Source organism: Hylobates moloch, unplaced genomic scaffold, assembly GCF_009828535.3.
Source record: "Hylobates moloch isolate HMO894 unplaced genomic scaffold, HMol_V3 SCAFFOLD_1, whole genome shotgun sequence".
NCBI classification, from domain to species: domain Eukaryota; kingdom Metazoa; phylum Chordata; class Mammalia; order Primates; family Hylobatidae; genus Hylobates; species Hylobates moloch.
The window spans coordinates 45,626,584-45,642,922 of record NW_026652276.1 but is presented as its reverse complement, the minus strand read 5'-3'; the positions used below and the strand labels follow the sequence as shown (position 1 = coordinate 45,642,922).

The window sequence follows — 16,339 nt, the reverse complement described above, 5'->3', positions numbered from 1 at the left end:
ATTACTCTGTGAAGTTCTCACCGACAATGCCCCTGGATAATTTTCTGTCTTTCTGTAATTGTGTGCCTACAAAAATACATGTATATTTTATGGTGCTGCCACATTATCTCATTTGAGCACTGCAACAACCTGTTAGAAAGATAAGAAAATACACACATTCTATAGAAGACACAAAAGGGGCTGGACGCGGTGGCTCACGCCTGTAATTCCAGCACTTGGGGAGGCCAAGGCAGGCGGATCATGAGGTCAGGAGATCGAGACCATCCTGGCTAACACGGTGAAACCCCATCTCTACTGAAAATACAAAAAATTAGCCAAGTGTGGTGGCATGCGCCTGTAGTCCCAGCTACTTGGGAGGCTGAAGCAGAGAATCACTGGAACCCAGGAGGCTGAGGTTGCAGTGAGCTGAGATCATGCCATTGCACTCCAGCCTGGGTGACAGAGCAAGACTCCATCTACCAAAAAAAAAAAAAAAAAAAAAGAAGAAGATATAAAAGGATCCACACTGACTATACCCAAAGACCCATAGCAAGTAGAATAGCTGGGCCTAAACAGGTATCTATTATATTGGTTGGCCCTCTGAATTTTTGTTACTTTCTTGTTGGATTAATGCTGTATTTTTGAATTATTAAAGAGTTTGTGCAACACTATTAAAAAATGAAGATTAAAACAACAATAATTCAAACTGACGTGAGGAAAAGGAAGCCTGTCTGAATGCCAACTAGGTGCATAATATTGAATTATAGACTTGACATATATGCAATTTTATTACTTTAAGGTACAAGTAGTTGTTCGGGCTACATTAATAAAAGGAATGCCTTTAGATATTTGCTTCAATGAATTAAAACATGTAATTGTTTATCAACAATAAGCATTTATATACAGATTTATAGTACTTACGATGAGTAAATTGTTCTTCAAAGTAAGATAAACACTCCCCTTTCATTCTTAACTTTGATTAGTAGAATTTTCCCAAAGTCATATAGTTTATCTTTTTTACCTTTCATGTATTTTAAATTAGAGTTTATTCTGATGAACTGTGGATTCATATGTTCAAAAAGTATAGTTTTTCTAAGGTATATCCTATATAAAATATCAGTTTTTATGTGTTTTATAATCTCTGGCTTTAGAATATTTAAGTGAAACAAGACTGATAGATTGCTATGAATTTTTCTGTGAAGGCAAAACATCACTCTCAGATAAGTTTACACTTTATGGCTACTGGTATATAATGCCAGACTGTTCCACAATTTTCTTTCTTTGGTTTTCTTTTCACTGTACATGCTCTGAGTGGTTTCAAATCTTTTTTTCCATACAAAATCATCCTCCTGAGTTCTAGACCAGTATCTTACTGTGAACTAAATATCTACATTTGCATGCCTTGCAGATATGTCAACACACATAGAAAACTTAAGTGTTTCACTCATTCTATCCCCGAAACCTTCTCCATGCTCTGTATTCCCTATTTAGCCGAAGAGTCCACTGTTCACCCTGCTGCCCAAGTCTGAATGCCAGATGTTCTCCTTGTCTCATCTGTTGTTTTACCCCACCAGTAAGCCACCAAGTCCAAAAGTGCTCTCTGTTTACTGTTTCACACATCTGTTTTTCCTCTGTGTCTCTGTTGTCATGACCAGTGAGAGTCGGTCCTCATTGTCATTACTTTATTGAATTGTCATTTACTCATATGTCAGTTACTTTAACAGCTACTAAATTCATCTCCTTGCCTTTATTGTACCTTTGTTAGAGTGATCTCTGTAACAAAAATCTTTTGATCATGCCCCTCCTCAGCTTAAAATCCTTCAGAGACCTCATTTACCATTGCAAATGACTGTGGATAGTTTCTTGATAATTCCATAACAGTTTCTAGTCTATAAAAATATAGAAATAGTTGGGTTCTCCTTATCTCTACAAAAAATAGACATAAAATATTTAAAGCTTCTCACTATGTGATTTTAATGTAGCAAGTTACTATTATCATAGTTATGTGGAATTTTTGTTTTTAGCTTCTGGAGATGACCTCATTTCCAAGTTGGTTGAAGAAAATAAGGTGAGTTTTGAAGTTGTGGAGTATAGAGGTGGTCTTTCCTCTCTTCACTAAGTCCTATTTCCTCTTCCATGTTGGCTTACGGTGCTTCTTATTCTCATAAAAGTTTTATTAAAAAAGTTTCATGTAAATGAGTAGTAAATTTAGGATAATAGTATTAGGAACTAATCATTTCGTGAAGGTTATTAGAGTTTGAAAAATGTCATTTGGCAAAAATAACAACACTTATTTGTGTTTTTTGCCTACTGCAAACTAATTGTTATAAAACAATGAAATGTAAGAAATATAACTACTTTTTGGCATTGGTGGTTGCACAGCAGTGTGAATGTGTTTAATGACACTATACACTTACAGTGGTTTGAATGATAAATTTTGTCATGTATATTTTGCCACAATTTTTAAAATTAAAAACATAATGACTTTATATCTTACTACATTTCTAAGTCTCTTGATGTGTGGATTCTATTTCTTTTGGATGCTGTCTCATCCTGTGTTATGTGATGTTTATTTTTCTTGAGATGCTTCTCCTGGGAAAATAGAAGCGTCCTTCTTCCTCTGTAGGAAGAAGATTTATATTTTGTCTTTCCCCATTCTACTAAGTACCTTTTAGGGAAAGCCCCACCTACAATGCACATCTGTATCACTTCTCTCAAAGAAAACTAGCTTTTTTTTTTTTTTTCTATAATCGCAGAACAAAGGTGTTTTCTTCTGCTCCACCCTTGGGTCCTTGTTTTTGAAAATATCTTCACTTATAACTTTAAAAAATCCTTGAATGTGTTCCTTTGAAGTCATAAGATCTTACTGCTAATAGGAAAAAATGTGTATGTATAATAATATAACAAATATTTAATCTTAGGGAGTAGAACTGTGATATAAAGATACTAGGTATATTTAGGTTATGGTTTTAGGCAAATTCTAACTGGTATCTCAATATAAGAATAGATTTAATAAACAGTTTTCAAAAAATAGGCTTTATTTTTAAAAGCAGTTTTAAGTTCACAACAAAATTGAACAGAAGGTAAAGAGATTTCCCGAATACTCTCTGCCCCTATTCGTGCATAGCCTTCCTCATTAGCCATTTGATGGATGTCCATTTAAAAAATTGATGCACCATTTTATATCCCCCACCAGAGTGGTACATTATTACAGTTGATGAACCTATATTGACACATTATCACTCAGAGTCCATAGTTTACATTAGGGTTCACTCTTGGTGTTGTACATTCTGTGGATTTAAACAAACGTATAATGACATATATCTACCATTATAGTAGATATGTTTTATAGTATCATTCAGAGTAGTTTCATTGCTCTAAAAATCTTCTGTGCTTTGCCTATTCATCCTTCCCTCCACTTCTAATCCCTGGCAACCATTGATCTTTTTACTGTCTCCATAGATTTGCCTTTTCCAGAATGCCATATAGTTGGAATCATATAGTCTATAGCCTTTCAGACTGGCTTCTTTCACTTAGTAATAAGTATTTATGTTTCCTCCATGTCTTTTCATGGCTTGATAGCACATTTTTCTTTCTTTTCTCTTTTTTTTTTTTTTTTTTTTTTTTTGAGACGGAGTCTCTCTCTGTCACCCAGGCTGGAGTGCATTGGCACTATCAGCTCACTGCAACCTCCACCTCCTGGGTTCAAGCGATTCTCCTGTCTCAGCCTCCCAAGTAGTTGGGATTACAAGTGCCCTCCACCATGCCCGGCTAATTTTTGTATTTTTAGTAGAGATGGGGTTTCACCATGTTAGCCAGCTGGTCTCAAACTCCTGACCTCAGGTGATCTTCCTGCCTCAGCCTCCCAAAGTGCTGGGATTACAGGGATGAGCCATTGTGCCTGGCTGAAAGCTCATTTATTTTTAGTGCTGAGTAATATTCCTTTGTCTGGATATACCACAAGTTATCCATTAACTTACTCATGGACATCTTGATTGCTCTAAGCTTTGGCAATTATGATTAAAGCTGCTATAAGTATCTGTGTGCAGATTTTTGTCTGGGCATAGGTATTCAGCTCCTTTGGGTAAATCCCAAGGAGCATGATTACTGGATCATATGGTAAGAATATGTTTAGTTTTGTAAGAAATCACCAAACTGTCTTCCAAAGTGGCTGTACCGTTTTACATTCCCACCAGCAATGAATGAGAGTCCCTGTTGCTCCACATCCTTGACACCAGTTGGTGTTGTCAGTGTTCTAGATTTTGGCCATTGTAATAGGTGTGTAGTGGTATCTCATTATTGTTTTAAATAAACAGTTTTGATAAATAGTTTTGAAATAAACAGAAGTTTAGGAGTTGAAGATACCAATATTTTTATACATTCTTTATAAGACATTTATAAAGTTCCAGTATATGTCATTGGAACTTGAACTTGTACTGGCTGAAATACAAAACAGTTATTTTTATAGAGGTGCACATAGTATCTCTTATATGTGAAAAAGAGAGTAATTTTTTTTCTTATAGAACCTGCAGATATCTTTCAACAAGGAACATGAAGAAAATGCATATTTGAGGTCCGAAATAATGTCTCTTCTTGAAGCATCAGAAAAAGCACAAGTAAATGCTCATGATTTTGCTAGTTTTTAGATGTTATTTGATTTTGTTCAGTTAAATAACCAAGAAACAAAATTAGTCTTGATTATATAAATTCATACCATCTCCATCACCCAACTTTTCATTTCCATAAGATTTATTTCATCTTTGAAACATTATCAAATTAACTACATTTCTCATTTCACTCTCCAAATTCCTATGATGTATAAGTATACAAGATGTACCACTAAAATTATGCACTAGTTTACACTTTGCCTTTGCTTGCTTTCTAATTTGCTCATTAAATATATGTATTTCCCCCTCCAAAGTGAACTTCTGAATAATTCCATGGCAAGGGCTATGTCTTATACTTTCTTTGTATCTTCTATAGTAAATAATTATACAGTAGGAACCTAACAAGTGCTTGCTGGATTTTGAAGTTAGATGTAATCATTTCTGGGATGGTGATTCCCAAATTTAGCTGACGTTTTATATATATGTGCATCTGCAACAAGAAGTCACCAGATTTGCAGGCAAATTGGAGTTACTTATCACAGAGCCAAAAGAAATGTTTATCATTTAAAATAACTTTTCTCTTGGTACAATTTGATTGTCTCAATATTAGGATCATAGTGTTGCTGGGGTCTCTGTATAATAAAAATAATAAAGTACAAAATGAATGTGTTTTTAAATATAACATCAACTACTATTACTCTTCCTATACTAATAGTAGGTAACATTTTTACTGAGCCCATTCCACATTCCAGGCACCTTATATTAGTAACAAATTGTAATCCTCACAATAGCCCTATGAAATGGAAACTATTATTCACATTTTAAAGATAAGGAAGCTGATGTACAGAGAAGTTCAGGAACATAGATAATAAGTGGCAGAGTTGGAATTTGAACTCAGGTAACCTGGCTCCAAAGAAAAGTAGCTATTTCTTTTCAAAGAGCAAGGGTTGTCTGATTTGTCCCCAGGTATTCTTTGATGAATAGCTTGTACATCTGCATCTGGTGTGACTTTATGCCCCTGAATTTGTTTCTAACTACTGTACTGCCCATACCACTTGTGATGTTTGCCAGATAATCTTTTCTTTATCTTTTACTCCATTTTTTTTTGTGTGTTTTTTTCCTAGTGCCCCTTCAAAGTTGCTTGTTCTTGAAGAACTTGTTTAAAACATAAGATCTTTGCCAAATCTACCTTGCAAAAATAACTGATAGTTGAGATAAATGTTTTTCTCAATAATACAAATTTCAAATTATGAAAAGAGAATTATTAACTACCTCCATATATGATAGATCTGTGTAGCTCAAATGATTTTTATTTTGAAAGATTAATCTCGTGATGGTAAAATCATCTATATTTTGCTTTTATGAATATTGTCAGCTGGTGGTGAAAGAGCTTAGATATTTTGTGTTACCAGCTAAATAATTCTGAATGCTCATGGATTTCTATAATATTGGCTAGGTACTGACATTGTAAATTCCATTTTGCAGATGTCTTGCTCTAATGAACCAGTGTTCAAAGTTGTGAAGAATAGAAGATCAGTAAAATGCCATATGCTTCAGTTGCTCTACCAAATCAACAAGTCTCTTAATTTAGAATTATTTAGGGTATAGACTTTTAATATTTGAAAGTATTTTTTAAACTAATGACATGTGAATTGAGGATAGGTTAAATAGATTAGGTTCGTATATACAGTGAGATACTGTGCAGTCATTAAAAATAATAATACATAAGTAAAAATAATTCTTTATTGGAGAGACCAATGACTTGCTGTGTGTGTTTTCTTAGGTTTTGAATGACCAATTGACTAAAAAGTCTTCAGAGTTGAGCTGCATGCTTCAGACTGTTATTATGGAAAAAGCCAGAATCATTGCTGACCATCAGACCATTCTGCAGGTATTCGTTTAACACTAGTGAATGTGTCAAATTTAATAGAGTTCACCAGGTGGCAGAAAGCCAGCCTGGTTGATAGATAGGAAATGTTTATGGCCAACTGGAGAAATAAAATATTTTAACAATAAATTTCAAAAAATCTACTGAATTATCTTATTTCTATTAGTGCTTTTCAATTTTCATCAGAGGGGTGATTTGGCCTTACACTCAGGGCTTTTCATGATTTCTTCTCAAATATCATCACTTGAGGAAAAATAATTATTTGTCCCATTGTTTATAGAATCATGGAGAACACGTATGACTAACCCTAAAGTACTTAACCTTTTCCTCAAACACCTTGCGATTTCTCATTTTGCTTATGCCATTTTCTCTGCTGAAAATGCTTTTTACTTCATCTTCAATATCTGAAATTCTGTTTATTTTTTAAGAGTCACTTTCATCAGGCAGCTTGATCATCCCAACAAGAAGGGATAAGTTTTCCCTTTCAACTTCTATTCCTGGGACACTAAACACACCATCATAATAACAGATCACTTTCTCTTTTTGTAAGCATACTTACTATATATACCAAGCATTGTGCTAAGGATTTTACACATATTACCTCCTTTAATTGTAGCAGCCATTATGGAAATTTATTATCCTCATTTTACAGATAAGAAAATGAGGGTTAGAGAAGTTTACTTGCCCAAATTCACCTAACTAGTAAGAAGTAGAGTTGCGTTTTAACCTAGGGTGACTCCAGAGTCAATGTATATAATCATTATGTTATGCTGCATCCCTATTCTGCATTCTCTAGTAGTAATTTATGTGCTGGTTCATTTCCTGGATTACACTATGAGCTCTCTAGAGGCAAGGACATTATCTTATATATCTTTATTTTTCAGAGTGCTAAGCATGCTTTTCACATAACATATACTCACTAAATATTTAGTTTTTAACTCTGTGCAAGTATAATGCTATATCTAGATAGGATTATAGTGGTGAACAAGACAAAATTCCTACTTTCATGGACTTATAATTCAGTGGACTGAATATATAATGAAATATTTATTACAAATATTTCAAAATTTTGGAATATAACACAATTGGGATCTCATTACCAGTGTGAAGACTTGCTTTGCAATCAAATATTGTTAAAATAGAAGTTTTAAAAAAAGTATTTATAAAACTAATTGTCGATATGTACTATATTTGCAAAAACTTTATGGATTATGTGTAGGGGTATATGGTACATAAAAATGTCATGTTTTGATAATTCCAAAATGGTGAGCCAAAGAAAATAAATTATGTAAAACAGTTATAGTGCTTCTGCTGTAACATTATCTGAGTGCAATTTAAGATAGTCTCAAAAGAATTCACAGCAAACTGTTAAACATCATAATCCTTAGAATGTGGGATTATTTGGAGGGGAAGTGCAGATAGAGAGGAAAGGATCTTTTCACTTTATATACATTTATATTGTTTTACTTTTAAAAATAAAGTACCATATTGAAATTTTAAAATACCAAAAATACTTGTAATATAATTTTCTATATTTAAAAATTTGTTGGTATTAGGAGTTTTATAATTTTTCAGCAGGCTGGGTAAATAATGCATCTTGACTATTGGCTAGTAGAGCTATAAAGAGATAGAACTGTAGTCAACTCAGAGGAGGACAAAGAGAAACTGGGCATTGAAATAAATTGTTTTAAAAAGAGGTTTTATTTATGTAAATAAAACTTGTTTTTTTAAGTTAGTTCAGTGTTTTTGATCAGTTACTCCAAATGATACCCTATCAAAAGACTTTCTGGAGCTTCAACTTCTAATATTGCTTTTAACACTCAGGTAGAGCAGAAAATGATAACGCAGACATTTCAAGAATAAAACTTATTGCTGGATGCAGCCCATGCCAGTATCACAAGTGAACTACAGACTGTTCAGAATGAGAAAACCCAACTCCAAGCACATCTGTAAGTAAATTATGGGCAACTTCTTATACATCTTTTGTTCTTGCATTTGTGTTTCTTATCATGCGTCTGTCTCAGTCTTATCGTCAATGAAAACATTTGATTCTGCATTTTTTGGGCCAGCCACAGAGCTAAAATAAAGACTCTGCCCTCAAGAAACTAGTTTTGTTAGAACATTTTGGTAACTACTCTCAGTCAGGAAATATGTTCTATAAGAACATTTAATTGCTCTTTCTGTTAAATTAGAATTCTCATTTAGCTTTCATATGTTCTTGTTCTCTTCCTGCAGGGATCATTTAATCCTTGAGCATAACCAGTGTATCCAGAAAGCACAGGATGCTGAAAAGAGAACAGCTGTGCAAAAAGAGCTGCTAGAATCAACTATTGCAAGATTGCGAGGTGAATTGGAAGCATCAATGCAAGAGAAGAAGTCTCTGCTAGAGGAGAAAGAAAGATTTCAGAGGGAGGTAGGTAGAAGCAAATTTACATTATCTTCTCGTTGTGGTGTGATGATGTTTTAAAATTGCATTCTAAATGCAAAAGACAAGAAAAGAAATAAAACCCAGATGCAGTTTGTCTGAGTTGCCCAATAAAGAATCTTTAGGTAGCTAACCTATGCCTTTTAGCATGTGAAGTAGTCTGTGCCAAATAGAACAGTATATCCTTATCCAGCATTAGTGAATGTTAACTAGTAATTCACACATTCTTGTGTTAGTTAAGGGGTCAGATTTTAAAAATTGATTTCCCCTGAAGGAGTGGGACAGTGAAGGTTAAGGGGGAACAGCCCTGTCTTCCTACTTAGGAAGGAACCAGCAGAGTCTGACATGCAGACGTGTCTTTCTAATTTCAGGGCTATTTGTGAAGTCTGCTCTGCCTCAGAGACTCCCTGATTGGCCCCTTTTCTGAGAGGATGTGCTATCTCTGCAGTGTAGGTATTAATTGACATGCAGGATATGTCTGCTATAGTGGAGCCTGTCAGCTGCTATAAAATTGACCTATTTCTTTTTTTTCCCATCCCCCTTGGGTAGGTTAATAAAACAGAAAAAGAAAGAGTGCAAGAAAGATGCAATTTGGAAAAGGAATTAGCTAAAAACCAGGTATTCTACATTTTACTTACTGATATTTCACTGTATTTCCTTCTGTATTGCTGACTACTGTATCAGCTTATCTTAATGAGGAGATGGGTGATGAATACCAAGCTGCAGGGAAAGGAGAGCTATGAAGCTGGATGCCACTCAGAGCACACCAGTCACTGCAGCAGAAGGTTGTTTCTGGGGAGCATTTTCTTATTGAGCATCTGATGTTTGCCAGTGAGTCATCACTGCCTCTGGCCCTAGTGTTAACTGAGGATTCTAGCCAAGAAGTCACCTGAGAGTTAGCTAATGGGCCTGTGAGAGGCAAAGAGATGATTGCTGACTAGGCTGTTTTTAAATAAAAAACTAATGACTGGGCGAGGTGGCTCGCGCCTGTAATCCCAGCACTTTGGGAGCCCAAGGTGGGTGGATCATTTGAGGTCAGGAGTTCGAGACCAGCTCGACCTACATAGTGAAACCCCATCTCTACTAAAATACAAAAATTAGCTGGGCGTGGTGGTGGGCGCCTGTAATCCCAGCTACTCGGGAGGCTGAGGCAGGAGAATCGCCTGAACCCAGGAGGCAGAGGTTGCAGTGAGCTGAGGTGATTGCGCCACCGCACTCCATCCTGGGCGACAGAGCAAGGCTCCCTCTCAAAAAAAAAAAAAAAACTAAGGCTGCCAAGTACCTATCAGCACCTGCCACTTTATCTTCGAGGTACCATTTTCTGGGTTCTAAAACAGTAGAATGTCCAGAGAAACAAATGAAATCCTTATTAAAATTAAACAAGAACCAATCTTTAAAACATTGCTGTTTGCGTTTCAAATTTTGAAGAGAGTAAAGCTTACATATCACTGTCATCTAGAGAATATATCTGGAGCAGCAAGGAGTATTAGCTTACTTAGACAAGAAATCCAGCAATAGGTATTGGATATAGTCGTCAAGCCTTGACTGTTTCTTTGCTTCTGGTTTGCCCAAGTAGCATTTGTATTACCATATATACATGTAAACTTTTAATTTAAGGATTGGAGAGAGGAGAAATGCTAGAGTTTCAGCCTGAGCTCAAATGCGGTTACCACCAAGCTAGCAGGTACCTTCTCTGGTTCTAGTGATATGAAAATAGTCCACCCTAAAAATCCTCAAATGAGGCTGACTTCCTGTGGCACGGACTTTGGTGGTTATCAATTTGATCTCAACCATGCTTTCTAAAATTGGGAAAATTGGTGACTACTATTAAATTCAGTAATGCTTTTTGCTTAAAAATGTTCGTGAATGAGGGCGGGCATGGTGGCTCACACCTGTAATCCCAGCACTTTGGGAGGCTGAGGTGGGCAGATCACTTGAGGCCAGGAGTTTGAGACCAGCCTGGCCAACAAGGCAAAACCCTGTCTCTGCTAAAAATACAAAAAAATTAACCAGGTGCAGTGGCGCACACCTATAATCCCAGCTACTCGGGTGACTGAGGCATGAGAATTGCTTGAACCTCATAGGTGGAGGTTGCAGTGAGCCAAGATTGCACCACTGTATTTCAGCCTGGGTGACAGAGTGAGACTCTGTCTCATAAAAAAGTTAGTGAATGTTACATGGCCAGGGCAAATGCTGTGAATATGTTTGGGATAAAAACAGCATTATTATTTTGCTTGTCTGATTTCATTCGTCTTAATGTAGACTAAGTGTAAGTTCATGGTGCTGAGAGATACTTGCTCATTAGAGACATTCTATGAAGCCAAATGATAATGCTTATAGAGAATCTCATTTTGTGGTATAATTTGTTTTTTTTTTTTTGAGACAGAGTCTCGCTCTGTCGCCCAGGCTGGAATGCAGTGGCGCAATCTCCGCTCACTGCAAGCTCCACCTCCTGGGTTCACGCCATTCTCCTGCCTCAGCCTCCCGAGTAGCTGGGACTACAGGCACCCGCCACCACGCCCGGCTAATTTTTTTGCATTTTTAGTAGAGAGGGGGCTTCACCGTGATCTCGATCTCCTGACCTCGTGATCCACCCACCTCGGCCTCCCAAAGTGCTGGGATTACAAGCGTGAGCCACCGCGCCCGGCCGAACTGATTTTTAAAATATGTGTTCTTTTAATGCTATGCTTTTTTAAAAAGTCAGGTTAATTGTTATAATTTACATACAGTGAAATTCACCCTTTTTTAGCGTATAGTTCTATGAATTTTGACACATACGATCATGTAACCATCACCACAGTCAAAATATAGAACATTTTTGTCACCCTGAGAAAGTTCCCTTGTGCCCTTTTGTAATCAATGCCTTCTTCCACCTCCTTCCCCTGGCAACCACAGATCTGCTTTTTTGTCCCTAGAGTTATAAATTATCCAGAGTGTCATATAAATAGAATCATACAGTATGTAGCATTTTAAATTTAGTTTCTTTCATTTAGCATAAGGCATTTGAGATTAATCCATGTTGTGTGTCAGTAATCTGCTCCATTGCCTGGATGTATCAGTTTCTTTATCCATTCACCAGCTGAAGGACATTTGGGTTGTTTCCTGATTTTGGCAATTAATAAAGCCTCTATAAATATTCAAATATGCACATATGTATTTCTGTTGGGTAAATATCAAGAGTTGGATTTCTGGTTCCTATGATAAATATATGTTTAACATAATAACAAACTGCTCAACTGTTTTTCAAACAATCTGTACCATCTTACATTTCTATCAGTAATTCATGAGTTCCAGTTTCTCTACATTCTCACCAGCACTTGGTTGTCAGTTTTTTAGTTTTATCTATTAGAATTTGTGTGTAGCAGCGTATCACTGTGGTTGTAATTTGCATTTCTCCAATGACTAATAATACTCAGCTTCTTTTCATGCACTTATTTGCCATTACAAATTGAAGTATCTCATCAAATCTTTTAACCATTTTAAATTCAGTTGTTTTTCTGGAGTTTTCAGAGGTTTTAAAATATATTCTTATAATCTTAAAAATATTTTTACTGTTTGTATATATACAAGTCTTTTGTCAGATATGTGTTTTACAGATCTCTTCTTCCATTTTATGACTTGTCTTTTCATTTTCTTTCAAAGAGCAGAAGTTTTAAATTTTAATGAAGACTAATGATCAATTTTAAAAATTTTGTGAATCATACTTTTTGAATTTTTGCCTAACCTAGGATCACCACAATTTTCTTTTTTGTTGTCCTCTAGAAGTCTTAGAGTTTTAGGTTTTATAGTAAGTCTATGATCCATTTCAAGTTAATTTTTAAGTATCATGCAAGGTATTGTTCAGGGTTCATTTCATTTTTTTTTTTTTCAGGGTCTCACTCTGTCACCCAGGCTGCAGGACGGTGACACAATCACAGCTCACTGCAGCCTCGACCTCCCCAGGTTCAGGTGATCCTCCCACCCACCTCAGCCTCCTGAGTAGCTGGGACTGCAGACGCATGCCACCATACTCAACTATTTTTTTTATTTTTTGTAGAGACGGAGTTTTGTTATGTTGCCTGGCCAGTCTTGAACTCCTGGGCTCAAGCAATCTGCCCAGATATCTCAGCCTCCCAAATTGCTGGGATTGCAGTCGTGAGCCACCATGCCCAGCCTAGTACCTTTTTAAATTTCTCCATTGGTGGGCTTTCAGGTTGTTTCAACTTTTTGGGTATTAATGATTCTGTGAGCATTTGTATACAATTTTTTTGTGTAAACATATGTTTTCAATTGTCTGAGGTATAACCTAGGAGTGGAACTACTGGGTCATATGATTACTCCATGTTTATAATTTTGAGAAACTGCCAAACTCTTTTCCAAAGTGGCTACACCATTTTACAATCCCACCGGCAATGTTTGAGAGTTCCAGTGTCTCCACATCCTTACTAACACTTGTTCACATTTTTAAAATACCCATCCTAGTGGGTGTGAAATATCTCACTGTTGTTTTTTAATTGAGGTGAAATTCACATAATATAAAATTAGCCAGTTTAAAGTGAACAATTCAGTGGTATTCAGTACATCTGCAGTGTGGTGCCACCACCGCCTCTGTCTAGATTCAAAATATTTTCATCACCCCAAAAGGAAACCCTGTACTAGTTAAGCAGTCACTCCCCATTCCCTCCTTCTCCCAGCCCCTGACAACCACTAGTCGGCATTCTGTCTCTATGGATTTACCTATTCTGAATATTTTATGTAAATATAATCATACAGTATTTGATCTTTTGTGTGTGGCTTCTTTTACTTAGCATGATGCTTTTGGGGTTCTTCAACATTGTAGTATGTATCAGTACTTCATTTTATGGCTGAGTAGTGGTGATTGTATGTATATATGTGCACGCGCACACACACACACTCACACACCAAATTTGTTTATCTGTCCATCTGTCAAAGAACATTTGCACTGTTTTTACCTTTTGGCTATTGTGACTAGTGCTGCTATGAACCTGTATATACGTATATTTCAGTACCTCTTTTCAATTCTTTGTGATATATATATCTAACAGTGGAATTTCTGGGTCACATGGTAATTTTACGTTTAACTCTGAGGAATCACCAGTTTTCCACAGCACTAAACCATTTTACATTCTCACCAGCGATGTACAAAAGTTCCAGTTTCTCCACGTCCTCACAAACACTTATTTTGTGTTTGATTATAGCCATCCTAATGGGTGTGAAGTGGTACCTCATTATGGTTTTGATTTGCATTTCCATAATAACTAATGATGTTAAGCATCTTCTTGTGTGCTTACTGGCCATTTGTATATCTTCTTTGGAGAAATGTCTATTCAGATCCTTTGCCAATTTTTAAAAAGGATTATCTTTTAATTATCAACTTATACGAGTTCTTTACACATTCTAGATGCTACACCCTTATCAGATAAGTGATTTGCAGGTATTTTCTCCCATTCCGTGGGTTGTATTTTTACATTGATAATGTGCTTTGATGCATAAAAGTTTAAAAAATTTTAAGTTTGGTTTATCTGTGTTTCCTTGGATTGTTTGTGTTTGAGTATTATATTTGAGAAACTCTTGCCTAACTCAAGATCATATAGATTTACACCTATTTTATATTTTAAAATTTTTTATAGTTTTATGTATTAATTTAGGTCTTTGATCCACTTTGAGTTAATTTTATATGTGCTGTGAGGTAAGCGTTTGACTTCATTATTTTGGCTATAGATATATAATTGTCCCAGTACCGTTCATTGAAAAGATCATTCATTCTTTCTATGGAATAGTTTTCACTCCCCTGTCAAAAATCAATTAATCATAGATATGTAAGTTTATTTGTAGACTCTTAATTCTCTTGCATTGATCTATATGTCTATCGTTATGCCAATACCACACAGTCTTGATTACTATTGTTTTGTAGGAAGTTTTGATGTCTAAATGTGAATCTTACAACTTTTGTTGTTGTTGTTGTTGTTGTTTTTTAAAGATTGTTTTAGCCATTCTGGGTCATTGCATTTCTATATGAATTTTAGGACCAGACTTTCCATTTCTGTAAAAAAGAACAGCTGGAATTTTGGTAAGGTTTACATTGAATCTGTAGATCAATTTGAGGAGTATTACAATCTCAATAATACAATTTGTTGTATATTTTTTGTATAAAGTTATGTCCTCACTTAATGTCATCAATAGGTTCTTAGGTTTCAACTTCAAGTGAAACGACATACAGCAGGTCTTTGAATAACATCATTTCATTCAATGTTGTGTTATGATGTTGATAAGAAAAAAATGGATTTTGTTATACATTATCATTTCACTTAAAGTTGCAGTCTCCAAGAACCTATCAATGACAGTGAGGACTACTGTATAAGATAATGTCATCTCTATATACTATCTCTATAAACTATATCTCTCTTTGTAATAGAGATAGTTATTTTTTGTAGAGACGGAGTTTTGTTCTGTTGCCTGGCTGGTCTTGAACTCCTGGGCTCTCTATTTGCTATGTCTGTTTGTAATAGAGATAGTTTCACTTCTTCCTTTCCAATTTGGCTGCCTTTTATTTCGTTTTCGTATATAATTGCCTGATAGAATCTCCAGTGCAATATTGAATAGAATTGGTGAGAGCAGACATCTCTGTCTTGTTTCTGATCTTCGGGGGAAAGCTTTTAGTTTGTCACCATTAAGTATGATGTCAAATGTGGGGTTTTTTCAATGCTCTTCATCAGGATTAGAAAATTCCCTTCTATTCCCAGTTTGTTGGGAATTTTTGTCATGAAAATATGTTGAATTTTGTTAAATGCTTTTGCTGTGTCTGTTGAGATGATCTTGGGGGTTTTGTTCTTCGTTCTATTACTGTGGTGTATTACAGTGATTGACTTCAAATGCAAAACTAAGCTTGCATTCCTTGGATAAATTTTACTTGGTCATGTTGTCCTTTTTATATGTTGTTGCATTAGCCTTGCTAGTATTTTGTTAAGATTTTTTGCATCTATATTCATAAGGGATACTGTTCTGTAGTTTTATTTTCTTGTAATCTTTTTGGTTTTGGTATCAAGATAATATTGGTCTCTTAAAATGATTCGGTAAGTATTCCCTCCATTTCTATTGTTGGGAAGAGTTTGTGAGGGATTGGGGTTAATTCTTCTTTAAATATTTTGTAGCATTTACCAGTGAAGCCATCTGGTTCTGGGCTTTCTTGTATGTAGAAGGTTTTGTTTCTTTGTTTGGTTTATTATTTTTATTCTTATAGGTCTATGCAGATTTTCTACCTTTATTTGAGTCAGTTTCAGTAGTTTGGTTCTTTCTAGGAATTTGCCCATTTCATCTAGGATATCTAATTTGTTAGCATACTATTTTCAGAGTAGCCCCTTGTCTTTCTTTCTGTAAGGTCAGTAGCAGAGTTCTCTCTTTGATTCCTAATTTTAATTATTTGTGTCTCCTGTATTTTGT

General features: G+C 35.5%; 1 protein-coding gene and 1 long non-coding RNA gene across 6 annotated transcripts in view; one reads left to right on the top strand and one right to left on the bottom strand.

Moving 5' to 3' along the window:
* Positions 1 to 29: 29 nt before the first annotated feature.
* LOC131383663 (uncharacterized) overlaps positions 30 to 16,339 on the bottom strand; it is a 38,999-nt gene continuing 22,689 nt past the window's right edge. Inside the window, exon 4 of the long non-coding RNA XR_009213844.1 lies at positions 30 to 66. This is a non-coding gene — a long non-coding RNA (uncharacterized LOC131383663). The remainder of the gene's footprint in view (positions 67 to 16,339) is intronic.
* The window catches only part of CCDC150 (coiled-coil domain containing 150), a 59,967-nt gene continuing 45,629 nt past the window's right edge, over positions 2,002 to 16,339 (top strand). For 2 of the 5 annotated variants that reach the window (XM_058439970.1, XM_058439965.1), the window contains exons 1-7: positions 2,002 to 2,047; positions 4,503 to 4,595; positions 6,370 to 6,477; positions 8,299 to 8,423; positions 8,710 to 8,887; positions 9,271 to 9,348; positions 9,449 to 9,517. In XM_058439970.1, coding sequence (XP_058295953.1) covers positions 9,331 to 9,348; positions 9,449 to 9,517 — 87 coding nt within the window. In that variant the 5' untranslated portion in view covers positions 2,002 to 2,047; positions 4,503 to 4,595; positions 6,370 to 6,477; ... (1 more) ...; positions 8,710 to 8,887; positions 9,271 to 9,330. Of the gene's footprint in view, positions 2,048 to 4,502; positions 4,596 to 6,369; positions 6,478 to 8,298; positions 8,424 to 8,709; positions 8,888 to 9,270; positions 9,349 to 9,448; positions 9,518 to 13,070; positions 13,092 to 16,339 lie in introns of those variants that run through there. The other 3 variants (XM_058439963.1, XM_058439980.1, XM_058439976.1) reach the window with 3 other exon arrangements.